The sequence below is a fragment of the Candoia aspera genome, chromosome 16 (assembly GCF_035149785.1).
Source record: "Candoia aspera isolate rCanAsp1 chromosome 16, rCanAsp1.hap2, whole genome shotgun sequence".
Classification (NCBI taxonomy): Eukaryota; Metazoa; Chordata; class Lepidosauria; order Squamata; family Boidae; genus Candoia; species Candoia aspera.
In genome coordinates this window covers 1,736,682-1,764,499 of record NC_086168.1, presented here as the reverse complement: position 1 = coordinate 1,764,499, position 27,818 = coordinate 1,736,682, and the positions used below count along the sequence as shown (strand labels likewise).

Below are 27,818 nucleotides of genomic sequence, written 5' to 3'. Positions count from 1 at the left end.
CCCCACACAATGTCGGCCCTGGACACAATCTAGCATGTCTCCCCAACAACGTGGCTGATGTTGCAGTCAGGGGTTGGGATCTGCCTGCTCCCATGGCCACTTCAGGCCACGCCCATTCTCTCTGGTCACTGCCCTCCATGCCTTTTGTCACCCAGGTTGCCGGAAAGACCAGATACCTGGCTTCCATGAGAGGCATCTGCCCCCATAATGTCCAAGCAGCATTCTTCAAAGCACTTGCCAAGGCTCACACAGGACCCTCATGCATGCAGGTTTCACGCCTTCTGCATGAACACTAGAGCTGTGTTTAAAAACCAGGAGCAGCTCTTCTTGAGAATCTGCCTGTCCAGCACTGGACAGAAGGTCAATTTAAACTGGGCAAAAGAGCCATTTCTGTCAGTGTGCATTACTGGTTCTGGTGTAAGTTAGTGCAGAATGAGTTTACTGCTGCTTGTGCCAGCAAGGGTTTCACACCGCTCTACTTTTTAGTATTTTTATTATAGAGGGCACCATTTTGCCCACTCCACGGCACTGCTGTGCCCAGCAGCACTTCCAGATGCTGCTGGGCACAGCCACTCACTGCCAGCATTCATTACTGATAGCTCCCTTCCCTTCTCCCGGCTCTTGTAACCACTCAGGCAAGCTATTTGGTTAGCCAGAAAATACACAACCTAATTCCTGATTTTTTTGGTAGCAAGAGAGTGACCCCTGATTTAATTATAATTTGAACAGACCCTACTGAAACTCTGGGGCAAAAGAATCCAGCCTATTTTAAAGCCCAGACAATTCAGTGGAACATGTTTTAAATCTGTATACAGACATGCCCTAAGCCACACGCCCAGATTCTGTGATCTGATTAGATGACACCGAGAGTAACCACCTTCTGGGCCCACTTGAAGAATTTGGAGCGGGACGGCGACTGCACTCACAAGACAGCTGTCATAGTGGCCGGGTACAAACCCTCTTCTGACCTGTGGGGAAAATTAATCTCTCATTGTGGAGGCTGTTCTCCACATCCCACCTGGACCTTTACGGGCTCAAAGACATTGTGGAAAATCAAGAGGGTGTGTCAAGCCAATGTTTTGCTTTGCAGACTGTCAATCCCTTATTACTTTTTTCGAACAAACTTTTAAAAGAACGAACCAGGCTGGAAAGGGAGTTTTTGGGTTCCAGGCAGATGTCCCGGGCTGTGTAAGTCCTTGTTTCCCCTTGGGTATGACAGCCATACATGTCTCATAGCCTGCCAGAGGCTAAAATGAAACATCCCAACCACGTGGCGTTTTGCAGACTATTCAAACCTATTCCACCTTCCTTGACCTTTGGAATCCTTCTGTAATCCAGGAGCATTTCTGAATTCCTCTCTGCAACAACACACACTGTGGTGGTTTTCAAGCAGGGCCCCCACCCAGAGGTCCAACGCAGCGGTCAACATCTCTCCCCCAAAGAACTGGTGAGCAACCTCAAGATCTAACTGTTTCCAACATGGGACCGGGGTTATCTGCAGAAAAGCTTCAGCTGGGAAGATAAGAAATAACGGCTGCCAAATAAGCAAGACCCTTGATGCCAGCCCTAGATTGGAGACTTGGGGCCAGGAAAACAAGGGGTCTGTCTTCAAATTGCCCCAAGCAGAAGGAAGGGAAGGAAGAAACCAGAAACCAAACCAAGTATTACTGGTTCTGGTGTAAATTAGCGCAGGACGAGTTTACTGCTGCTGGCGCCAACAAGGGTTGGCAAATTCTACTGACTAGAATTTGCATGGTTGAAATGTCACAGGAAGGTGAGCCACTGGAACGCCCCAAGGTTGCCATTTTTCTTTTGAACCATTTTTTGCAGTCAATTTCCTTCTGATGCCAACTAAGTCTCTACCCAGATTACACAATTCATATGGCACATTTGCCCAGCTGGCTTGGAAAAAGGCTACAAATGCGTATCATGCAGACAGCAGCTGCAGAAATAGGTGTCTCCAGACCTGAAGAGGGCCACCAATTTAGATGGACTATCAACAAGGACTAGTTTTAATGGTGATGTGCTTTTTCCTGAATCAGAAGCAAAATAAAGCAGCCACAGGGAAGGTAACACAAAATGCTCAACTGGGCGGTCTTTAGCTTAAGCTACTGAAGTTCCTCTGTTATTCTACAATCCTGCAGTACAATCTATCCACACTGGATGGTGGGGATCTCCCAACCTGTTAACCTAGGTTAGTTAAAGCTGCATTCAGCCAATATGCCAAGCTTTTAGTTTTAACCTAGGTTCATTGTTGTGCCTTACTGCAGAGCACTGACCCAGCTGTTTGGTTAATGCCTGTTTCAATGGATGGGCAAAACTGGAAAATAAGTTCATAAAATATCCAGGCCCAGTATGGTGCAGACTCACAAAACAGAGTGACTTTCTTCAGCTGGGTCCTTCCACATTGCCGGGACAAGATTTCCTATTATTTCCAACCACCACGCTGACAACGCGAGCTTGAAACTCAGGGTGTTTTGGAGTGCAGCCCGAGACTGAATGAAAAGCACATTTCAGGCATTGTAGCTTGCACCTTCTGCAGGAAAAGCTGAGTTTTACAACTGTACAGGCTCCCCACTTGACAACTTAATGCGGAAACTCCTTCACTCCACTGTGCTGGGTCTCAGTTTCCTACCAGCCCACAGTCCCACGGGGGACAATGGGGATCGGAGTCCCGCACATCTCAAGGGTGCCAGTTTGGGGAAGGCATCCCCAAAGCAGCTTAAACCCCAGGGCCGTCGGAAGGTATTCGGTTTCCCCCTCGACGAAGCGTCCCCCTTGCAGCGTTTGATCCCCGCTTCAGTCCTTCCATTGTTCCCGAGCATTTCTCCCCTCCTACCAAAAACAGGTTTTGTTCCTTTCCAGTCTCCCCTCTATAGAAATGCTGCTTCTAAACACATCCCGAGGCAGATGTTTGGGCGACCTTTCACCCGAGATTAATCCAGAAGGTTGGCTGTGCCTTTTCACAACGCCAGCTACCATCTGCCAGACCAGAGACAGATGCCATGCACAAACACAACGCCCCTTCACTTTCTTCAGCCTCCCTGTTTTTTGTTTTAAACAGAGAAAAGAAAAGAAACCCTTCCCACGTGAATCAGTAGGTCACTGCCAATCTTACACAAAATGGAAAAAAGCCCATCCAGGACCGAAGAAAGACCTTTGCAGAATTCCAGAACAGCTTCTCTCAAAGCTCAAAGGCTGCTCTACGATGAATTCCGGCACTGAGAAATGCCTCTCTCAGTTTGGGAACTTGGCGGGGGAAGCAGTGCAAAAGTCTGAGAAACCCCAAATCTTGGTCCTATTTCATTTTTATGTAGTTTTATTATTACATATACAGGACCTGATGTTGGGCCCAGGATAATGAGGGGGAGGGGAATCAGGCCCGTCGAGGCGCAAGCAATTCAGATTGGTTTAGCCCCATCTAAGAATTATGTTAGGTCTGGTCCAAACAATACTCCATGGCTCCCCAGAAACTAAGGGATCCTGCTTCAGTGGGTTCTGGAAATGGGAAAAGGGAAGTGGCTCTGAAACCTTCTGTTCTGGGCCAGAATCTTTGCGAAGGGAACACCTCTTGGCCCATGGGGCTGGAAGGCCGCTGAGGCCACAGTGTCCCACCCCTGCTCGGTTCAGGAGCATCCCTGACAGATGGCTGTCCAGCCCTGGCTTGACCCCATCCAAGGAAGGGGAGCCCCCCCTTCCCCGGACTCATCGGCTCCTCTTTCAGGCTGCTCTTGCTGTTAGAAAGCTTGGCCAACCCTCAACAGGACCCAGAACCCTGATTAACATCTTGCAGCAAAGATTTCAAACTGCCAAATGCTGGAGACCCCTTCCCCTATCAGCCGGGTCACGCGCTGCTCACTTATGGTGGCCACATCCAGCAACCGCTTCTTTGCCCTTCCGCAGAGTGGCCGTTCCCACGTGCAGCCCCACCAACAGGCACGTCCTGTTTCCTCCCACCCAAGAGAGGGGGCACCGTCCAGCCAGAGGGGGTTAGAATAGCGGTGCTGGGCCAGCTCGGTTGATTCCTTTGTTGCAGTTTTAGTCTGAAGCTGGTATAAATGGTGGGGGGCGCCCCTCATTTGATCCCACAGCAATCCTGTGTGACCTGGCCGAAAGGCAAGGAGCTGGGTGCTCCAGGGGCGCCTTGGGTCTGGTCATCCCGGCCCAACGTTCTAAGCCTTACAGTACGCCACAGCTGGCCCACATCCGGCTTTCCACCACACGCAAACCTGGCCATTGTGCTTCGTGCACTGTGGTTTCATCATCAGACCATAATCGACAGAGCTGCAGGAATTCTAGAACCTGTGGCAACTGGAGGGCACCCCATCAAGTCCATCCAATCTGCTTCCTCTTGCTGGGGCAGCAAACAAGGTGTCCTCCAGGTGTCCGGACTTCAATTCCCAGAATTCCCCAGCCAGCACAGCCATTGCTAAGAATTCTGGGAACTGAAACCCACCCATCTGGATTGCAGTGGGCAAACAGACTCTATTTTGCTTATCATGTTGCAATGACTTGTTCTGGGCACACAGAGCCGTGCGCCGTGCCGCAGTTCACCTGGTCCTGGGAAGAGGGGCACCCCCTCCGTGCTCTGCTGGAGTCGACTGGCTCCATCTAATTCCATTCTCTGATGCTGAAGCAGACATGGAAATAAGCAACTCGTGGTCTTTTAATTAACTGCACAGGGCCCAGGAGTGCCACCACAACTGGAAGGGTCCCAGGTAAGCCCTTCCCAGCCCCACGTTCCCTAAGCCCTCCAGATTACACGCAACACCTGCTGGGCTTGATAACGCCCTTGGGGACTCCAGGTGCTGCTTTATGGACTGTGCGCCTCGCTCGTATCTCCAGTGCTTAATGATTGATTCCAGTCTGCCAAATCCGGCAGCTCAGAGTTTGAAGCCCATCGGAAAGTCAATAAACTCAATGCCTCCCTCACCAGCAGCACAGCCCCGGGGAGAAAGTTTGGCCTGACTTCTCGGCTTAAAGATTAAAAGAGGAGGATGACTTTCCTCCACCCTTCGAATTTTATGGTGCCCATCAAAGGAGTCACCGCTCACCATAAAATGGCTCGGGCACGGCACACCAGGGCAACAAGGCTCCCAAATCCAAAAGCTCGGTCGGTTTCTACGGAGGTGGTTAAAAGAAGCTGATCAATACAATTGGGTTGCCAGGCTCAAGCTGATCAATAAACTGCATTCAGAGCAGCTATCAAGCCAACTCCCAACTGAAAACAATTCAAATGCTCTAAAATAGGAAGCTGACAATTTAACTGGGCTGCTAACAAACTCTTTTTCTGGGTATACCCAGATCGTCAACTAGTCAAACAGGCAGGGTCCACACTATACGCTAAGCTGCAAGACAACTAACCCAGGTTAATGCTAAGTGTACTGTGCAAACGCAGCCATTTGTCCTTTAACCTGGTTACGGAGGATGTGTGAACACAGCAGAGCAAGCAGCTGCACTGAGCATACCAATTGGAAAAGCTAAGCCACCCCAAATGGCAAAAGGAAAATTAGGAGTTATTCTTCCCCGTAATTCATTAGACTATTAGAAAAATTTTAGAAAATGAGCAGCTGTCCTTTGCTGTAATAGATCTCAAACAGATAATTTTAAATTTCAGTCTTCTCAGCTTATGTATTTTAGGATTATAGCCAGAAATACAGATTTAATAGGAATTATAGTTGTATTATTACTACTAACAATAATAGTTATTTTAGACTTAAGAGTTATAGTATTAGCAGAAATATTTTGCCTGATTTCGCTATCTTACTAAACTCATATTCAACCCCAGTTTTCTGATTTTCACTCCTGTTTTCTCATCAAGTTGTTGGGTTGATTGTGTGATGCTATGCTGGTCAATGACCAAAATAAAGATTTGATTAATTGATTGACTGAGTCAAAGATGCCTAACTTTCAACCGGGCTTGGGAGCCTGCTATCTGCCGAACTCTCTTCTTGCAGAGACCCTCAACTTTTAGACCAGTGGCCCATTTGCAACGAGGAGAGCGTGTGGCAAGCACTTCCACAAAATGGCTGCCATGGGAGGTGTAGCTAGTCCCAAAACATTGAAGGCCTTCCCCTCCATGACACTCGGATCCCTTGTCATATGCCCACCTTAGCCGGTTCCTCTTCCTGGGCAGGTGGGATTATTTCCAAGCAAAGCTACGGGCTTCTCTTTTTGAAAATAAAAGAAGATGGTGGTAACAGGTGCTTTGCTTGGCAGCAGCTTCCCATTTTTAATGATTGTGGAAACTTGGGAGTTGGAAGAGATCTCAGAGATCATCTAGTCCAACCCCCTGCTTGGCAAAGGACCATGGAAACACAAGTTTGAAATCAATGATGGGCAGGAAGCTGGCAGCTCCAGGGGAGGTCTCTGGGACCTTTTAAGGCTTTGGCTTAAAATGTTGAGGGTTCCTGCTTAAAAAATATTGAATTTCTTAAGCAGGAGCCTTGCAACCTGGGCTGATCTCAAAAGAGAGGAAAGCAGTGTCAGTAGGTGAATGGGGGACTACCAGGAAATCCCAGAATTGTAGGCTTAACCGGGAAGTTGAGAAAACATTCTGGAAGAAACCAATGGCAAGCCACTTCGGTAAAGTTGTCCAGGAAACTACTAGGAGTCAAGCATGATTCAGTCCCTTCCTTAGATTTTTTTTATCTCGCCTTTATTATTTTATTTTTATAAATAACTCAAGGCAGTGAACATACCTAACACTCCCTCCTCCTCCTCTTTTCCCCACAACCACCACCCTGTGAGGTGGGCTGGGCTGAGAGAGAGGGACTGGCCCACGGTCACCCAGCTGGCTTTTGTGCCCAAGGCGGGACTGGAACTCACAGCCCCCTGGTTTCTAGCCCGGTGCTATCACCACTTAGAGCAAATGGGCTTTCAAACTTTGAGGACCAACCCCAAGCATCACATTGCTGGCTGTGGGCTGCTCTGGAGGATGGGGGGCAGAGTATCACCTTCTGCACTGCTGCCCTCCTGCGCAGGATTTCATTAGAAAGCAACTCCCATTTTCCAGCTGGGACAAGAGAGCGGCCAGCCCAGCCCCAAATCGATCTGCCGGTGCCACTGGTCACGACAGACATGATGGGAGGTATGCTGCTTTGGAGCACCCTGTGTTCACAGCAGGGGCGTCTGCAGGGGGGATCAAAGAGTGAAGATGGCAGCTGTGGACTGTGCAGCTGAACCCCTTTCTTAATGTGCTGTCGATGTAACTCATGTAAAAAAGGGCTGGGCTTTGACTGTGCCGTCACAGACGCCATCTTCACTTTTTTGACCCCACCCCACTCTAACAAACATCACTGAGAAAGTGCAATGGGCTGAAATACCCAGCCTGGGAGCTAACAAGGACTTTGAGATTTTTGGGAAATGAAATACAGGAAGTCCTCACTTAACAACCATTCATTTAGTGACAGTTCAGACTCACAACAGTGCTGAAAAAACCAGCTTGTGGCCAGTCCTCATCAGAGCTTCCTGTTGCGTGATTGCCATTTCCAACCTTCCCAGCTGCCTTCTGGCAAGCAAAATCAGTGGGGAATTGCATGATTTGCTTAATGACCACGTGGGTCACAACAACCACCACAAAAGGTCATAAAATCGGGTCAGATTCACTTAATGACCGCTTTGTTTAGCAACCAAAATTCCAGTCGCAATTGTGGTTATTAAGCGAGGACTACCTATAAGTGTTTCTGGAAGGTTTTTTGGGGATGCAACAGAATGAAAGGAGTGGGAAACAAGACAATCAATCGCACACACCTTTGAATCCTTCTGGGGAGATGTTCTTTTTCTCAGTAACAGTGCGATTTAGCATGCTAGGTTTAATTTCATAAACAAAAATAAGTCTTTTAATCTCTTTCAGTGTGGTATAACCACTCTAGAGACAAACTGAATGTTTCCTGGAGGAAGGAACCACAACTTAGATTGTCATTCAAAACTTGATGGTAATGATCTGTATAAATATAAGAAGGCTATTTTGAAGTCACAGAAAGCACTGCAGTTTTGCAATTTTAAATGTATTTTTTTTCTTATTTTCTTACTTTACTGTTATTTTTTGTCTATTCTCTGTAGTTTGTTTTAGGTTTTCTTTCCAAGCAAACAGTTTTTTAACAGTTTCAAATGAAATGGACAATTTTTATACTTGTCCTTAACTGTATTGCTGAAAAGTCTCAATAAAATTGAGACCTTGAAAGAACTATGGAAGGAAAGAACTGCAAAAAGGTGAGATTCACCCAACACCTTAGCTCATGTTTAACAGTTAACAGTTAAAAAAGACAAAAAAAACCCCCTCAGCTAACAACATGATTAACAAAACACAATTAGTGCATTCAAATACATGCAATGCCCTAACAAACTGTGTGATGTTAAATTTTTATTGCAATAATTGTAAATATTTTAACACCTGGCCCTGCAAAGAACCCTGCACATTTCCATTATCTAGACTTTAAGAAAAACAAAATCAGGGGGCCTGAGAGCAAAATCAACGCAACGCTTAACCTAACCTAATTGTTTTACTGTGCCTTGAGACCTTTGCACGTAAATAAGTACACTTCACAGTGAGAAACACCTGATAAAAATGTTTACAACTTTGAGACTGGAAGAGCAGCAGTCATTCCTGTTGCCCAGTCTGACGTAATTTATTGTTTTATACTCATTGTTACTAATTAATTTTGTAGGAGGACGACAGCACCAAGGCCTTTCAAAACCAAAGCCCTGCATTCCAAACAGCAGGTCAGCGGGAAAGGACTCACCGCTCTTCCTGTTAATCCCCCGATTGGTACCAATTTGGTATCATCACCTTCTCTGGCAAACGCCAACTTCTGGCTCGTAAAATGTTGCTTCGGGGCATTAAGTGCCAAGAGAGTCTTTGCTCCCCGAGACATTTTTAGAAAATAAACATGGAGATCCCCTGCTTGGTTTGGGAGGTGACCACTTACAAGACCAAGTGCTAAGGAGAGGGTGGGATGGCAGTCCTCGGGAGGCCTCCCGGCACACCTGCGTGCCCCCCAGCTCTAAGCTGCGTGTTCCTCTTCGGGAAGCCTGGCGCTTCAGCTGTTCTCTCACCACCAGGGCCAAAAGGGCACCAAGAACCAAGTTTATTATTAAACAGCCAAGCACGCATCAAGGGAAAATAATTAAACAGCGGCAATTAGCTGCAAGCCAGGGACTGCAATTGGGACTTTGAAGCACCTCCTTTTCTGCCTTTATTACTCTGCCAGGACGATGCGTTGCAATCTTGGTCTTTAATTAGGGAAGAGAAAGAGGCAGGCCAGCCTTTTGCGCCAACGTGCACCTGCCCACCTGATGCAAGAATGAACAGCCGTTGAATGCCTGGTGCTGCAACACTGTTGGGAGATGTTTGGGGACCGCGGAAGGGTGGGCTTTTGAGGCAAAGGGGCAAGGGGAAATTTGGGGAGGAACCCTGAGCTCTTTCTGTGCTTTTTAAGAGGTGGGCTCACACGACAGATTTCGTCTGTTTCCTGTTTCCAAAGGGTGGAAAAGCAGAACGAAAACTGTAAGGGAGCCATCCGCTCTCCTAAGGCCACCCGTTACGGGGCAAACCCAGGGCTGGGGGCAGGGAAGTGTTGGGGGCCAAACAGAGACTGGGCTATCACGCAGAGGGAAGTTGGCCCGCTGACCTGGGGAATTAAGAGGCCTTCTTGGGTACCCTCAACGACCACAGGCCAAGTCAACAGGCTGGGGAAACGGCACCTCGCCTGGTGTTTTCTGAATGGAAGAGGGAGTTGCTGCTTGTTAATGGTGCTTTGCTCACTGAAGGTACCTTTGACTGTGCCCCTTGCCTGTGTATCTCCTCAATCCTGTCAATTCTGCTCTTTTGGTGCCTACTTTTCAACCCTAAGAATTATAGCTAGCTTTAAAAAAATATTACACCCACGCACAAGTCCATCTGATCCCCTTCCTCTTGTTTGTGCAGCAACTAAGACAGCTGTTCCCAGCCCAGGCGTCCTCCAGGTGTCTGGACTTCAACTCCCAGAATTCCCCAGCCAGCACAGCCATCGCTAAGCATTCCGGGTACTGAAATCCACTCATCTGGAAGCAAGCCAGATTCAATGGGCAAGCAGACTATGTTTTGCTTATCATACTGCAATGGCTTGTGCTGGTTCACACAGCTTAGCTTCTAAAGATGGCAATAAGCCAGGGTCCTGCACCGGGATGTAAGATAAGCCAACCATCATGGTTTATTTAGCCATGTGGGCACTAAAGAAAGGAGCAAACTGCACAGAGCAATCCAAATCACACTGAAGGGAAATCAAAATCCTGATTTACTTTTCCGGGTCAACATAGCTCTTACAAGTATCCTGGTCTGGAAGGCTAATTTGGGTAAGCGAATGAGCATCTGATAAACGGTCCCGGGAGAGACTTAATTAGGTTTTCAGTTTTAGAACCGGCTATCACTGTGACCTTGGCATTAACGCCTTAAGTTCTGCAGAAGCTCTGGAAACCAGTTTCCCACGACTCTGCCTTCGGGATGACCCAGATTGCTGGCTGCTTTGAAAGGTTGTGTGGTGAAAGGTCCCCTGTGCCAGCACCGAGTCATGTCTGACCCTTTGGGGGGATGCCGCTTTCACGACATTTTCTTGGCAGACTACAGCAGGGTGGTACAGTACCCAAATTAAGTGGGGGCTTGGCCAGTTGTTACACTTCGGGCTTAAGGAAAGAAAAATTTTCCCCATGCCAAACAGCCCACTTCGTGCTAGGTCCGCAGCTGCCCAAACTTTCAGCAGGTAGCGCCGATCTTCCAATAGGGGGGGACGTGGGTGGGGATATTTGCAAAAGGGCCAATCTGCAAGCCGCCCAGAACAAAAGCCATCCATAACTCACGTTAGTCAAAACACTGGGAGAGAAACCGACGGCAGCAAGAAACTCATGCAAACGTATTAGCGAGGAATGATTCCCACTGGCTCCAGCATTGTCAGAATCAACCACGTTTAACCAAGGAAACCGCCCCAGACTCGGTGTCCTATGGCAAAACCCCGAGCGTCAACACAAACGGCACCCAGACAATGGGGGACCCGCTGCCCTCCGGCATTCTTCCGCAGCCTCTCTTAGAAACCCCCTTTTGTGGGGGCAAGGCCGTCTGTCAACTCTGCTTTGGGACTCGGTGGCCTGTGTCCCACATTTTAATAGAGCTGCACTCCAGCCAACGGCTGGATGATGGTCATTCTCACTAATCAGGCAAGCCTTGGGGCCTCCCTACCCCACCAAGGGCCCCCTCCAAATACAACCACGAAGTGCTGGCCGCCGAAAGATGCCTTAATGTTTCCAGCAGTTAGGCCTGGCTGTGCAAAGCAAGCGGACTTCAGACCCAGGCTCCAATACAAAGCAAAAACTTTTCTGCTTTTGCTGGGTAGGGCAGATTCACCGTCAACTAATCTCCTAGGGTGAAGCTGAATTACCTCTAGGCGATCAAGTGGAAAACAGAGTAGCCTCTTATATTCTGCCTATATTAAATGACACGAAGACAGGGAAGGGAACCCTTATGAGAAGGATTTGCAGATGGAGGTTCACCCCTGAAGGGGATGCTCATGCGATTTCCTGTTTCTAACATTTCCATCCCACCCTTCTCCTCCAGAAAACAGGGTTGGCCAGGGGATTGTGGGTCTTGAAGACCAACATCTTTGGAGGGCACCAGGTTGGGGAAGGCTGGGCTAATTTATTTCAGCAGTTTCCAGGGAACTGACCACTCTCTGTGACTAGCTGCTCACAAAAACAGCCAGAATGTCTCTTCCTTCCCTACCTCTGTTGAGATTTGGCCTGCAAGCTCCTTATAGACTGTTTTTTTCCCCCAACCTTGGCAACATTAAGATGTGTGGACTTCAATTCCCAGAATTCCCCAGCCAGCGTGGGGAAGTTGCCAAGGTTGAGAAACGCTGTTATAGATCAAGCCACTCTCCTAGCATCTATCTGGGGTACCTCTATGTTTTCCACAGGGTGCCATTTAGATATGTTTGCACCTCCTTGATTTTCCAAGCCTACTTATGTTGTGAGGCATCTTACATTAAAGAAAGATGAAATCTCTCGATGTTGAGCTCAATCTGATGACTTCCCAGAAACATCCAAGTTGTTTTCTTGACAATATGGAAGTGGTTTGTCAATGCTTTCTCCCAGGACATTTTTATGATCTTCCCAATCATTTTTATGATTTCTTCAGCCCCAGGACTTCTGGTTGTTTCCCATTCTAGTACCAACAACATCTGATTGTGTTCAAGATCAACCAAGGTTGCCTGGGTGCAGCCTCGTTATTAAACTAGTCCTGGGAGGTAGAATGCTATTGTGATGAAGGGGACACAAATGTCATTCAATTCAGCTTCTCTTTGTGTGTGTGTGTGTCTATTCATACATTCATAGCAGCGAAGGTACAGCGTTAGAGGGAAACAGATTAACCATCACCAGGCATGGTCATGGAAAACATGCTAAGCGGCAGGGGCTGATGGGCATCCAAATTGTTGCAACTGAAGCTTTCTCACCCAATCCCCCACCTTCCTTGTGCATCAGTGGAGATGTTCAGTCAGCACCTCATCCCTGAACAGTTGCAGGCTGGAAGAGAAGACTGAGGCGAACAAGGCAGCAGCCCCAGCTGGGAAGAAAAGCTGGGCCCTTTTGAACAGGGGTTTCTGGCTCCAGCAGCTTCACTTACAGATGCCAGTTCTGAGCCAACTCAGCTTCTCCGTGTTCACCTGCAAGGCTGCCAGCGTGGCTCCCTCAGCCAAATGCCTCCTTCAGGAATTGAACCCCAGACTTAATTCCCCAATACCCCCTTAGCTCTGCCCTCAGTTCAAGGGCCTGCCCACTTCGTTCCTGCCATTAGTACAAAGACCCCCACCCTACCCTGCAGGGACCTAATTTTTGGGCTGCCTTTGCACAATAAACCATGCTATCAGATCAATCCATTTTCTGGGTTGGCAAAAAATGCTGAGCTTCAAAATGCTGGATTCATTGGATTCACACAACCCACAAAGCCACAAAAAGAAATTAGCCCGGTCTGAAACAAACCAAGCTTAGCATTTAAATGAATAGATAAATTTACATTTGATGCCCCCAGACTCCAAACAACTCTGGGAGATTCACACCCCACCACACAGTATAAAAACATGTTGTGTGAATGCAGCCACTGAGTATTTTACCAAGCTTGTCAAGTGTTAACTGCCCACCTTTGCCAGCTACTCTTTCCCAGCTCCTCCTTTAAGCTCTATGAAATTTCTTCAGGATCTCCCTCCTAATTCTATAGAAAGTCAGGGCTGACAGGGACCTTAGAGATCATCTAGTCCCACCCAACAGAGGAATCTACCACTGCAACATCCCATCCTTATGTCCACACCTCTCCAATTCAGTGCCTTCCAGATTTACTAGGACCATAATCTCCATTCTGGCTGGAAATCCTGGGTGATGTAGAAACAACCCCAGGTTAAGGAGGGCCACTCTACATCCTCCCTTCCCTCTGACCCATGGGGCCTCTCCCTCTGCTCCTCTATTTATTTAAAGTTGATTCTTGGCCAAACTGAAACCATTTTCTTCTTTCACCAAAGCCGAACACCCCAAATTCAATACTCGTGGGGGTAACTCCCCAGCTTGCCTTCCACTTGGGGGGCATTTTGTGATTAGCCATGTGAGAGGGGTTTGGTGAACCTGGCCATCTCCCAGTCCAAACATTCCAAATGTGCTTGCCGACCCCAAAAGTTTGGGGACCTGTGCCCTAAACCATGATTTAGCAATGGTTTCCCAAATAAGCCACAACTGGCTGGATTTACATGTGTACAGAAAAGGAATGCGTAAAGCATGTTCCTGGAGAAGTACTGAGAACAAGTTTTTAAAATGTGTTTTTGAAATGTCTGAAAGTTACTGTGTTTTGGGAAGAAATAATTATTATACCTAGTGGATGGAAGACGTGATATATTCACAAGCTGCTTACAGACCCAGATCTTGTACGGACAAAGACAATGAAATACAGTCACCTTTTATTGAAACTCTTGTGTAAAATTTTATATACATGTACAAGAAGCCTATATATGTATATAAAGTTTTACACAAGATATGTAAAAGATCTAGACAGGTCTATAGATAAAATCTTTTTTCTGTTTTCCTTTTTGTCTTTTAATTAAGCTCAAGACAAAAATTTAAAAAATGGTTCATCGGATAAACCACAGTTGGCTAGATTTGCATTGTCCAGCCCACACAAAACAAACCATGTTTCGTTTTGTGTGACCCAGACAATGTGACGCATCCATGCAGGATGAAGTTCTGCCCTGACTTTTGAATGCATCAACCCCTTTCCTTCACACACACACAGGCTCCCTTGTGCTTGGAATACGAGTCTAGCTGCCAATGCTGTGAAGAATATTAATATGAAATTTGGGGAGAAAAGTTCCTATAATTGGCAAGGTTAGGACTTTCCCCAAGTTCAGCTGCTCTCATTTCTCACAAAGCACAGAGACAGCATGCAAAAATCTTTCAGACGGAGACTTCCCCCGCCCACTCTTTCCCCAAACCTGCCCCACCAATCTCAGAGCTGCAGCTGGGGGGGGAGGTTGGGCGGATGGAGACGAGATGGAACAGCATCCAACCGGCCGACTGAACGCCATGGGTGAGGGAGAGCCCCCTCTGCAGCTGTGCACATGCCCAGCGGCCACCCTCAAAGGTTTTCTGCCATCACGTCTGAAATGGTCTGTGGGAATGACCTTGGGACACAGGTAGGCAACAGTCCTGCAAAGGGTATCTCAGCCCACAGAAGGAAAAGGGGCATGGGAAGCATCTCGGAAGGGGCCCTCCCTAGTTTCCTGGAAAGTAAAAGGAAAGGAGGGGAAAAGGGCTTTCAGTCTTGCAAGATTCTGCCACCGTAACCTTACAGTAAAGATAGTGTTGGTACTCAAGGTTTGTTCTTCTTGTCTGGACTACCTCAAAGGGCAGACATGTCTGAAATGTGCATTTCTAAAAAATGTCAGCTTCTTTCTTCTAAGCACAACACTCCGGACTGCTTGGGGAGGTAGGTTCATCTAGGACAGTGTTTTTCCAACTTGGCCACTTTAGGATGTCTGGACTTCAACTCCCAGAATTCCCCAGCTGGTGATGCTGGCTGGGGGATTCCGGGAGTTGAAGTCCACACACCTTAAAGTTGCCAAGGCTGAGAAACACTGGATTAAACCCACCAGGTAGGTTTGATGGGGAAAAGCTGAGGCCGAAGCAGATAGGTAGCTTCTTCAGAGAGCCAAATGCAGCTGAGCACAAGGGAGATGCCTCCGGCCAGCTGGCCTTTCATCCTGTGGACGTGCCAGGGCCCGAGGGGCAGCTGGACGTGGCAAATGTTCAACATGTTCAATGGCTGCTAACAAGCCGGAGTGACACGGCTACAAATCACAGCCTCCTTCCAGATACCATTCTCCGGCCCACGGAAGCTAAGCAGGGAGCCGGGCTTCGCAAAGCGGTGTCAATTCTTTTGAAATGGAACAGGAGCGAAATTCCACAGCCAGCTGCAACGTGCCCTGCGCCAAGGAAGGCAGCGGCATGAGGGTTGATGACATTTCCATGCCAAATACTAGGCAGACCTGGGGAGGACACGAGTAAGTTCAGGGGACAAAACCCCCAAACTCTGGCCCCACAAGCAAGCTCAGTGTGGGATACCCCATAACAGGGGAAGCCACCTAATGCAACTTTGGAAAGCTGAATCATATTTGCCTGGAACATGCGGGAAGCCAAATTACTGTGAAAAATCCTGGGATTTAGAGAATAATAGCTTTTTACATCTGATCAAACCGGACTGAGTGGCCCTCAAAGTCTTCAACAAAGATACCACCTTGTTCAGCCAGGATGGTTTCACCGAGTCAACCCAAGATGACGCCTGCAAGACCCTCAAAGAAAAGAAAACTGACTGAGGGTTTAAAAAATGGCCCAAATCTTGCCCCAAGGCTTCAGTGCGCACAGCATCTTGTGGGATTTCAGCCAAGGATACCCAAGCTTGTCGTGATCTCAGCATTGCTGCACAAAAGATGGGTGTGTGTGTGTGTGTCACATTATTGAACAAATTTGTCCCCTGGCATCCTCCCCCATTGGAAAGGGCTGAGCAGGCACAAGAGGGAATATCCTGGCATGCAGGGGCATGTGGTGCAAAAGTTGCAGGGGAAAAAAACCGCAGCCACGGGGTTCCCACCGAGTGGGTGGGCAGCCACACAGATGGCCTTACTCTGGGGAGGATAAAAAGCACGTGAACCACATTTTTGAGAAGCAGGAGGGGTGAAGCCCCTCCTCTGACGAGCCTGAGAAGGAAAAGGGAAGCCAAAGATCAAACTTCATTAATTGGTGCAATCTAGGACAACCTTCCCATTCTGTCATTGGGCAGCACACTGACAAATGTCCCTGTCCTGCATTTCCTAAGATGCTCCTTGAGGAAAGGGAGCAGAGAGGGACAAATGGCAGATCAGCGCAAAAAAGCGAATACTGTGCAAGGAGACAGGAGCCAACCACCTTTTTTTTTTTAACTTTTTCCTGGAGGACACCCACTGGAACAACCAATCTGGGAATCTCTTGTGGATTCCTCCCTCCCTCCCTTCCTTTTCTAGGCCACTCCCCATTAAAAGAAATCTTGAGCAGTTCACAGTTAACTCCCCCTTAGCTCTCAACTCCCACCTCCCAAAAGTACCTGACTGATCATTTGACTACTAGTTTTATGAGCGATGATTATTCAGAATTATCAACAAGGATAGCATCTGATTGTCTTCCGAAAGGAAGCATTTGCTTAAAAGAAATCACTTGGATGCCCATCATGTCGTTTCCCAGGTAGATTGAGGATCTCAAATATTAACACGTGGGATGTAAACAAAGAAGATTTGGGTGCTCCTACCCAGCTGAGAATAAGGGGTTTAGCCCACTCTTCCCCACCACCCTTCAGATCTACAGACCTCGCCTCCCAGAATTCCTCGACCATTATTTATCAGCTGGAGGGTGACCCGTCCAATGTCCACATCCTTTCAGAAAGTGGATGTTGACAGTTTGGCCATGCTCTGGACTCCAGGTCCTGTCCTTGATGTTCAGACACTAGCAGAAGCCTCTTGCATGGCCGAGACTGGTGTTTTTGGACATTTCAGTTGGCTCAGGTCAAGCCAGAGAGGTTGTTGGTGGGAGGTGGTCGCCCAAAACAGGACTGCCTTATGACAAGGAGCCTTAGGCAAAGGTATGCCTGAAACAGAACATACAAGATCTCCCAAATCCAGAGTAAGAACTCTTAGTCACTCAGCTGCAACCAGTCTTCTAACACAAGAGCACAAACACCTCCAACTCTTCTTTCCAACCAACCGTCACAACTTTGTTTTCTCCAACCTTCAGATTTAAGTTGGCATCACTCAACAAGAGGACTGTTCCTTCTTTCTTTCTTTGTAGAAGTTCTGACTAAGAGAATCTGGTCTGTGGGGCACGGGTGATGTATTTCATTTTCTTATTGGGGAAGGTAGGGACATAATGTACCATGTAAACCAGGAACACCCTTCAGAAGGTGCTCTCTGATACCAAGCAACACACGAAGGGTGAAGGGGTCCCAGGAATCTTCCTGCCTTCCTCAGCCCACCAACTTGGATTGTCCAGTTGTTCCTGTTCACAGGACCACTTCAACACATCCTCGCACTGCAGTTTAGAGTCCTACAGACAGACCTGTGGCTCAGCCTGGCTTTTGGTTCTACATGTCAACAGGCCCAGCTTCAAACCCTGGTAGTGCTTGTTAAAAGAACCTGGGGCGGGGTGGGAGGGCCACATTTCCACAGGAGGTCCTGCAGAACCACAACCAGGGAGTGCAAACAGTGCAAGGTTGGAAGGACCAACAGACAGACATGCAACATTCAACCACAGATCTTGCTTTGATCACAGGGAAGGGCAGGAATATTTTCTGAATCTTCAGGAACCTCAGAAATTGTGATATGGGGAGAATGATGGCATCTGAGGCAAGGGAAGACTGCAACACAGGGGCGTGTGCAGAGTGTGGTCAAAAAGTCAATATGGTGGCACAGTGGTGTGATCGAAGCTCTGCCTGCTTTTGTGTGTCACGATGCACATAAAACCAGGTGGAGCTTCAACCACACTGTCATAGCCGCCATCTTGCCTTGCCTACGGACACCCCTGCTGCAACCAGCTTGGGACTTGCTCAGTTTATCTTGCTTACTCAGAAGAGGAAACACAACTGGAACAGACTCTCTGCCGAGAGCAGAATTTGGAAACTGGCCACTATCTGGCCCTCCTCACAAGGCTCAAACCTTGAATGCTAGACGGGAAAAAAAGGACACAATTCCCTCCCCATCATGCTGAAATTAAAATTATTCATCCTTCCTCAACTAGAGCTGCTAGGGAGGACTCAACATGGCAGGATCCCAAAAAACTATTCTTGTTGCTTAGGTTACGGACTTCCTCAGGCTATTTCCACACCGCACCCATTTCCTGCCCATGGCAAATCCGTATTCCTCTTCCCCCTCCCCATTTTATTATTATTATTATGATTTTCATGGAAGTAAGGACAGATTGAAGCCTGAGGAAAACCTCTGAGCTGAAAAACTTCCGTTCCTTAAAGTAGTTAACAATGGACTCTGGAGCTGAATAACCTCAAGGTCCAGAAAGCTTCGTATTTCTAGGTGCGAAGATTACTGCCGATGCTGACTGCAGTCAGGAAATCAGAAGACGTTTAATCCTTGGGAGAAGAGCAATGACAAATCTCGATAAAATAGTTAAGAGCAGAGACATCACACTGACAACAAAGGCCCGCATAGTTAAAGCAATGGTGTTCCCTGTAGTAACATATGGCTGCGAGAGCTGGACCATAAGGAAGGCTGAGCGAAGGAAGATCAATGCTTTTGAACTGTGGTGTTGGAGGAAAATTCTGAGAGTGCCTTGGACTGCAAGAAGATCCAACCAGTCCATCCTCCAGGAAATAAAGCCAGACTGCTCACTTGAGGGAATGGTATTAAAGGCAAAACTGAAATACTTTGGCCACATAATGAGAAGACAGGACACCCTGGAGAAGATGCTGATGCTAGGGAGAGTGGAGGGCAAAAGGAAGAGGGGCCGACCAAGGGCAAGGTGGATGGATGATATTCTAGAGGTGACGGACTCGTCCCTGGGGGAGCTGGGGGTGTTGACGACCGACAGGAAGCTCTGGTGTGGGCAGGTCCATGAAGTCACGAAGAGTCGGAAGCGACTGAACGAATAAACAACAACCAGAAAGCTTGGGAAGCAAACTCTCCACACGCTGAATTCCAGGACAAGAAACTTTCAACCCAAGTTCCTTTTCTGCTGGATTCCTCTCCTTAGAAAAGGGCCTGGGCGAAGGGGAAAGAAAAAGCAAGCAAGCAAACAAGCAAGCAAGCTTTTTTTTTTTTTTTTGGCCAGGAGACATCTGTTTAGAGAGCCTCTCCTATCGCGACCAAGGGACCGTCGAAAAGGGCAAAGAAGTGCTTCAAAGGGGCTCTAAGAGAGCCACGTTGCAGGGAAGGGAGGTGCGAACTTCATCCCAGGATGTGCTGCACTTCTTCAAGCCAAATCTGGTGGAATCTCTTGCCCCTAAGTCCAGCATCAGATACTAAGAGTAGAGGTGCACGACATCCCTCAGGACAAGGATCACATCAGCCTTTCTATGGCCTTTTTTCTCAAGAGGAGAAGGGCCACTTTATTTTCTTCACTTTTAAATCACTTTGCATCCGCCAAAACACACCTATCTTTCCGGTCCCACGGTTCAAATTTCTGCTCTGGCCAATGTCCTCTGGTCCACCCCTACAATACTTTTCTAACCCTTTTGCCCCAAAGCCGGCTGTGCGCAGAATCCACAGGCTGCAGGCAGCACAGCTGATGTAGAGGCTGCTTTGTTTCAAGGCTACAGCAAAGAAACTGAGGCTTGTGATGTGGGCTTTGGCGTATCTGCTGACTGACCCTGGTGGATGCACTAAAGGTAAAGCATGAGAAAGCGTTAATCCTGCTCCCCAGAGCACCATCTGCTTCTAGCTGGGCAAGCGAGGGCATTCCTGGGAAAGTGGCATCCGACGCGCCTGCAGCAGTCCTAGAAAAATTAAATAAATCAGCCCCTTTTCATCTGTGTTGAGGGGAGGGCAGTCCTCAAACACAGCCCTGCCAAGGTTTAATTAGTATCTCTCCTTGTACAGCGACGCAGTCCTGGAGAAACCTTTTCATCTGATCTGGGAACGCAGATTGAGCTCTCGAGAGGGAGGCCAACTTTTGCAAAGCTGCAGTTTACATTCGTCACCGCAAAACCACACTTGGCAGAATGCTGAAGCCACCAGCAGCGACGGGGCCTGAACCAATATTTCCCACTCCCAACGTTAATTTTAATTATATAATATCAAATATAAAATGCAGGCTCTTTGCTATTTGAGCTCAAAAGCCTGAGCAGGGCCAGAAATGTTTGCAAGAATGATGTAATGCAGCTCAGTGTCATGGGATGTGGGTCAGATCCAGGCTTGCCAATAGCTATTTCTTCCCCACCGCTGACCAAGCTAGCATTAAGATAGAAGTTCTTTTCATCTTTTTAGGCAACAAGTGACAGGCATAACCATATTTGGGGAAATGAGCTACTAAAAAATTGTGCCAACTTTTATCCAATGTCCCTCTCGATTTGGCATTAATTTACCATCAGCTTCATATCCCACCTCTCCTCCAGGAGCTTGTGACAATCTGAATCACATCTCTCATCCCATTTATCTGCACAACAACCTTGTAAGGTAGGCTGAGTTGAGAGCGAGAGCGAGCGGCTCGTGCCAAATCAACGCAGGAGTTTCCATGGCTTGACTTGAGCCCCCCGCCCAACTGTAATCCAACCTTTCAGCACAACACCAGACTGCCTCTCTCCCTAGCATGTTCCCTGGATGACATTCCTGCACAAATAGCTTATTCATTTGCTTTCATTCTGAAGACACCACAGAGGATGGCATAGCACAGTGAGGGGACTGTGCTTTGTTTTTTAAAAATATGGCATTTAGCCAACTGAAACTTTTCTACCACAAACACCTGCTACTTTTAAGCCTGGTTCACGCATTATGTTCTACTTGATTTCTTCAATCAGAGGAAGATATGGGCCAGGTGAACAAGCTCTGCACGACACCCTAAGCCCACACCAAACAGACCAGGTTAGTGTTAACTCTCCCGGGGAGCTCAGTCCTTGGGCATTACTCCCAGTGACCGGGACCATCCAGCTCGAGATGAGCCCGTCCCAACCAGGATGCCTCCAAGTTCTTCATCTCAGAGCCCCCAGCCAGGACCACCCGAATCCCAACACACGCACAAGGCACTACTGGCGATGCTGATGCCAACGACACTGGCAAGGTGACGGACGAAACTTGGTATGGGCAAGAAAGTGCCCCCCCGCCTGGCCCTCCAATGGGTGGCGGCGGCAGCGGCAGCAGCAGCAGCAGCCCCTCCCCTGGCAGAGAACGCCCACATCTGTCCAAGTCCCACTCAATTCCATCTGTCCATCCCATGTAAATCAGGGGGAGACAAGCGAGTCTTTGAGACAGAGGAAGAATGACCAGAAGATGGGGAGGGGGAAAATAAATAAATGGGGGGCTGGGGAAGAGCGAATCAGGCATTCTGGGAACCCTCCTGAGATTAGTCACAAAGCATTCATCTCCCCGTCTCAACAATAGCTGCTGAATTTTGACCGAATCCCAGCTGTCACCCTCTGAATGAAAGAAAACAAGATTTAAAGTGTCCAGTGTGGGTATGGCTTCTACAGGCAAAACAGCACACACACTTGTGTGTTTGTGTGTGTGTGTGCGTGCGCGCATGTATGTATGTATGTATGTATGTATGTTGTGGCATGCATTTGTTAGCATCTCACAAAGGAGCCTTGGTCTATTAAATTGCTCACGTGCTAATTAATTTGCTAAAGGTTTCTCCTGTTCTCTCCTGAGCAAATGGAAAGCATCAAATGGGGGCAAAATGAAATAATTAAAGCCTGGAAACCACACACCCCCTTCACCTCCTCCCCGCACACAGCTGGGATCAGAAATGCCACTGCATCACTACGAACCCTGTGCAAGCGAGCTTTCTCATGGGCAAACCTCAACGCTCCAAGAACTGATTCTATTTACTTGTTTCTTGGATTGATTTCTATCCCACCTTTTCTTCAGGGGCACAAGGCAGTATAGCCAGTGCTTCCCCCCTCCCAATTTTCCCCTGTAACAACCACCCTGTGAGGTAGGTAGGTAAGTCATGCAATGATCTTCCATGGTTGAGGGTAGCCTTGAACCCGGATTTCCCTGGTCATAGTTCTCCACCTTAGCCACCACACCCACCAGTGTTTGAACCGAGGGCCACTTGTCAGCTAGGAAAGCAACAGCTGGCAAAATCTTCTTACGGTACCAAATTCTGCAACTTCCATGTTCCACATCAGATTCTGGGATTTTCCTTGAATGCTCCATGATCTATAGACAGGGTTGGATCGGGACAGCCTTCCTCAACCTGGTGCCCTCCAGATGTGGTGAGAGAACCCAGTTTTGTTAGCCTAAGGAGATGCAATCCTGATGTGTCTGCAGCAGTGTTTCTCAACCTTGGCTGCATTAAGCTGTGTGGACGTCAACTCCCAGAATTCCCCATGGCTGGCTGGGAGTTGAAGTCCACACAGCTTAAAGAGGCCAAGGTTGAGAAACACTGGTCTGGAGGGGACTAATTCCGGGCCACCAGACCACAGAAACTATTCCAGCTCACAATGAAGAACAGACATGGGGACAATGTTCCAGTCAGAGCCTTAACAAGGGATCCAGTCAACAGCAGAATCTCATTACATTCTATGTCCTCCTTTGGGTAAACCTGCATTTGCTAGAAGGACAATCCTTGTCGAGGCATATGGAGATAAGCAAGCTCCCAGCTGCTTGAAGGGGAACTGCATCTGCCTCTTTGAATTGTGGAAAACCCCCACCGCCAATGCATCACAGCCCATAAAACTGTCTCCACACTCTTCCAACCCAGTTCACTGGCCCCACAATCCAGCCTTGGGCTTCCAATGCTAAACTTCTTCAATCTCCCCAGAGACTGAAAAGGGATCCTGCATCACTGCTACCCCAAGGCTGAATCCAGCCATCTTGGACCAGCTTGTTCAGAAGAAGAAAAGATACCAAAACTTTCCCCAGCTCCATGGAGAACAGTCCAGCTTCTTACACTAAACTGAAAAGTGGGCTTCCTTCTGCCCATCCAAACTACCTGGCATTTTAGCTAGTTAAGGATGGGCACAAAAGCTGCAGTGTGCTTTCAAGTCCAGACCGAAACAGCCCCACCCCAAATGTTTTGTAAGGACATCCCCACTCAGTCAGGACAAAACTCAAAAGGCCCCCATTGTTTTCTCCCGGACTTGGAACAAAACTCTTAGAATGGGTGTGTTTTGTTCTGAGCTTAGAGCACTCAAAACAGACATCTCGGTTTGAAATCTTTTGCACACCTTCACTCTCCACACTCACAAAAAACAAGCTAGTACTCACAAGCACACCCCTGTTCCATTTTGGTAGGTTTCACACTTTCCTTCATTCAGGCAGGATTCAGAAGGCTGGGTGCACCGCAAACCTGTAAGAAGGGGACACAGGTTATTTCTAAGCATCTGTGAGGCTCAGCTGTGGGATGGAAGATATAAAGAAAGGCACCTAGTTCACGTAGGATTTAGAGCAGCTCTTCCCCACTTAGCGTGTCCCGATATGCAAGGCTTCACCTCCCCAAACACGGAGCCAAACCTAGAATGGGAGCCAGTGACCAAAACACTGGGGGCACATCAGGCCGGGGAAAGTTAATGGACAGGGTCACGATGTCAGTAATCTTCACGCTTTTGTAAAACAGTAGGGCTTTACTGTTTCCATTTAGCAGACTTCTGATATAATGGACTCGACTTTCTTTCAGACATCATCCCAAAACAACACACTCCGTTATATACAAAGCAGTACAAACAGTTCACATACATTACATTTTTTGAGTAAGGATAACATTAGGCCTACGATGGCAGCTGAGGCAAATAACTTAAATTTGGGGTTAATGGACATTTGGGTTTAACAGACATCCCTCCACCAAAATGGTCCACAAACGAGAGGATTTATTGTACAGATTCAAAGGATCTCAAAAATGCAATGTTTCATCTTCTTCTTCCCCTGACTGACAGCCGCCCAACAGCCCGACACCCACTTTACAGGAACCCAAAAAAGCAAGTCTCAAGTTAAGTTTCCAGCACATGAATCATAATCTACCTTCTTAAAGACGTACTTTTCAGATGACTTCCAAATAATGCAGAATCATAACTGGAACCAGCGTCTGCTTTAGCAGTAATTAAGTTTATAAAGTCCCCTGATTAGAAAGCTATCTACAGAATTGTTTGCAATGCAGCAAAGAAAGCCTTTTAAAAGTTCGGGTAGCTTTCCTTCAGCTTTATAAATGACTGTGTAAATGGCCACCCATGATTTGCCACTGCCCCTCCCGGGATGAGATTTACTCCCCCCCGCCGCCCCCCGCATTGGTCCTAAGTAGTCTTGGCTCTACCCCTGCTTAGCCTTTCAGAGATCAGCCAAGCTGGGCTAGGGGCCACAAAGAAATCCCCCCAGGAAATTCCACCTTAAGAGTTTGCATAAAAAATGTTAGTAACTCTTCTGGAGATCTCTCTCTGGGCAAAGCACATGGAAAGGAAAGTTGCTTCGCAGGATGAACCAGCAGTATGAGAGTTAGTCAAAGAGAACGGGGATGCTCCAACCATCTGCTGTGATCCTGGCATCTCTGGGCCGCACTCATTTGCAATCCCGACACCCACAAGGTCCAGCGTGTTGGTGTCTTTAATCATTTGAGATGACCATCTCAGCCAAGCTGAATTAAATTTGGGCCCTATACTTCTTCCTCAATTATAGTATAGAAGTATAGAGCCAAGCTCTATACTTCTTCCTCAATTCTGGGAAACCAGGTTTCGCCTTACATAAAAGAGCCACAGAGTCTCTAGCATTATCAACATCATCTTTATCGTGACCACACATGGGCCGACTTCACCAAACACCCCTGCCTGGGATAAAACTGGGGTTCAGTCACTTGTGAGCCAAGGTGTTGTGGGGACCCCGCCACCATATCATGCCAACAGGCCAACAGGCCAGACTCAGTTTTCCTTTGCTGGTTTGGGCGCTGTGTGTCCTGCCAACAGGATAACCGTGTTTTTGTGATGACTGGAATGCTCGTCTTCCCATTTAATTACGACTCATAAGCTTTTGCTTCGAAATTTATTTTAATGGTGCAAAGCATTCAGTACAGAGAAAAATTGCGAATGAAAATTCCTGCGTGTTTCTGCAATTAAAAATGTCAGTGAAGCCAAATTCCCCCCCACTGCCCCCTTAGGTGTGCGCCCCCTCCTCCTCGAGCCAGCAAATGTCTGTAACAGTTCTCCGTGGATGGCCTTGGTGCGGGAGGACAGTCCAAACAAAACGCTTCCCACTCCAACCCAGCTCCCCCTCCCTGCTGGTCGACACCCAGGTGGACGCGCGTTTCCCCAAAAGGGATGCGAGTACAATAAGGTGTTCTGGGAACATTTGATCGGGGAGCGTGACAGTTTGTTAACCCAGAGAAGAGTTTCTCAGGCTGCCTGAATCAACTCAAAATTCGTTTGGCTACCAGAGATCTCCGAGACCATTTTTCTGAACAGCCACCGGCAGGAAGAGCAGCTGACTTAGACTGCAAAGGTCATATTTTTAAAAAGGGAAGTTTTCATAAAACATCAAGCAAGGATGCAAATCACAGACTGGGCTCTAAATAGGCACACTCTGACCTGATCCACCCATTGCATTAAGCCATGGTTTAGGTATCCATGGTTTATACAGTTAATTGGGTCGGCACAGATTAAGCTGATTACGGTAGGCTCACCAACTACGATAGCTAGCTTTGCACATTATGCTAAGCCAGAATCAAGCTGTATTACAGGAAGAGTGCCAGCCCGCTAAGTTGTCCAATGAAATCAAGATCTATTATTTGTAAAAGTGCAATGAAGGAAGGCAGTGTGATGCAGAAACCCATAAACGCCTACAGCACAGGCCAGTCTGTTTGGTTACGCACTAAATGCACATTTGCTTGATTGCCCTCAATGAGGAGGAACTGCTTCTGGATAGCTTGGTGTGGAAGCATTCCTGAACCAGAAGAAAGTTAACCTGTGTACTTTCAGATCCTCTGTAAGAATAAAGGAAGATTCAGACTGCCTTATGGCCACGCTCTGGTGAATGACCAAATGCAGACTGAGCACCTGCCTGGTAGGTACACCAAAGGCATTAAAAGGAAAACAAACAAACAAACAAACAAACTGTTGCTGAAGACCAGCAGAATGCAAAAGTAGGTTTGGCTAAAGCTTAAAAACACAGTTTTAGTTTACTAAAATATGCAGTCATTGACCAAACAGCTAAAAGCGTATCAAATGACCCATCACCACAGGAATAAAACTGGAGCAAAGCCAAGCATCTTAAGGCCTCTGAGAGGATTCCTACATTATGCTAAGCCATGGTTTGCTGAAGAAGCCATCATGGCTAGCTCATGCAACTCACCACATAAAACCCTCCCAATCCACAATGGTTCAGCCCAGGGTGCAAACCAGCCCTGAGGTAACAAGGCACAGGAGCAGGGGGGTCCGCAGGGAGTGGGTCAAAGGAGTCGCAATGGCGGCCACAACCATGCAGCCAAAGCCGAACCCTTTTAAGTACCACGTGGTGGTGGCCACCACCCAGGGCCACAATTAGGGTCTGTGTCACCCAGGGCAAACATGGATTCCGCGCCCATTTTGGCACCCACCCAGCGCTCATTTTGGCACCCCACCAGCGTGGCGCCCGGGGTACATGCCCTGCCGCCACCTCAACTGTTCGCCCCCCTGCACAGGAGCAAAGGACCAGGTTGGCTGAAGCAGCCCAAGCGACGGGGAGGGGCCCCAACTAATGGGGGGGCTCCATCTCCACCAGCTGAGGGACAGCAGCCAGACTGCAGCCGGGCTCTGCTCGCGGGCTTGTAAAATCAGAGCACCCCCCCACACACACACACACTGTGAGCAAAAGGACTGAAAGCCTGACTTCGGGCAGAGGGCGCAGCCTGGCAGGCAAACCCGCGGCTCTGTTGGAGTTGCAGCGGCTGCTTACGGGCCGGGCCGGGAGGCCGCGTGGGGCTCCCGGGCGCTCCCACGAGGGACAATCCGGCCCCTGCGCAGCGCGGCCCAAACTCTCCCAGGAGGGACGCGCGCCCACGCCCGCCCGGGGCAGCGCCCGGGTGTCTGGCTCGGCGGCGCGCTGGGCCCGCTGGCAAGCGGGGCTCCGGCGGCGGAGGGGCTCGGCGGGCGGCGCGTGGGAAACAGCGACAGCTGCGCCGCTCGGAGCGCCCGCCCCAGACAAAGGGGGAAGCGGAGCCGCCCCGCCGTCCGCCGAGCCCGCCCGCCTCCCTCGGGGGCATCCGCGGGGCGCTGCCGCGGCCGGCCGAGGCGGACCAGAGCGGGCACCGCGGAAAAAAATGCAAGCAAGCCTATGCGCGCCCCCCCGCCGCACACACGGCAAGCCCCCACCATTAGCTGTCGACTAAGAACAAAAAAGACGGCTCGACTACCAGGCTGGCATTGCCGTTTGCAAAAGGAAAAACAAAACAAAACAAAACGCAAGAGCGAAACCAGACACTGCTGCCCCAGAGGCGGTCAAAAGGCGTTCCTCCTCCGTTCCCGAAAGGCCGGGCGGGGCCGCCGCTCCCGCATTTGGGGGGAGCCCAAAAGGAGCCCCTGGCGGCGGGGGCGGGGGTAAGACGCCCACTTTCTTAGACAGCTCCTGTTCTGGCACAACGCGGCCAACGTGCTCCACAACAGG

General features: G+C 48.6%; 1 protein-coding gene across 1 annotated transcript in view; it reads right to left on the bottom strand.

Annotated features, from left to right (window-relative positions):
* Positions 1-27,818, bottom strand: part of NOTCH1 (notch receptor 1) — an 85,605-nt gene that overhangs the window by 54,681 nt on the left and 3,106 nt on the right. Inside the window, exon 2 of the mRNA XM_063316205.1 lies at positions 23,466-23,547. Within this exon, the coding sequence (XP_063172275.1) occupies positions 23,466-23,547 (82 nt within the window). The remainder of the gene's footprint in view (positions 1-23,465; positions 23,548-27,818) is intronic.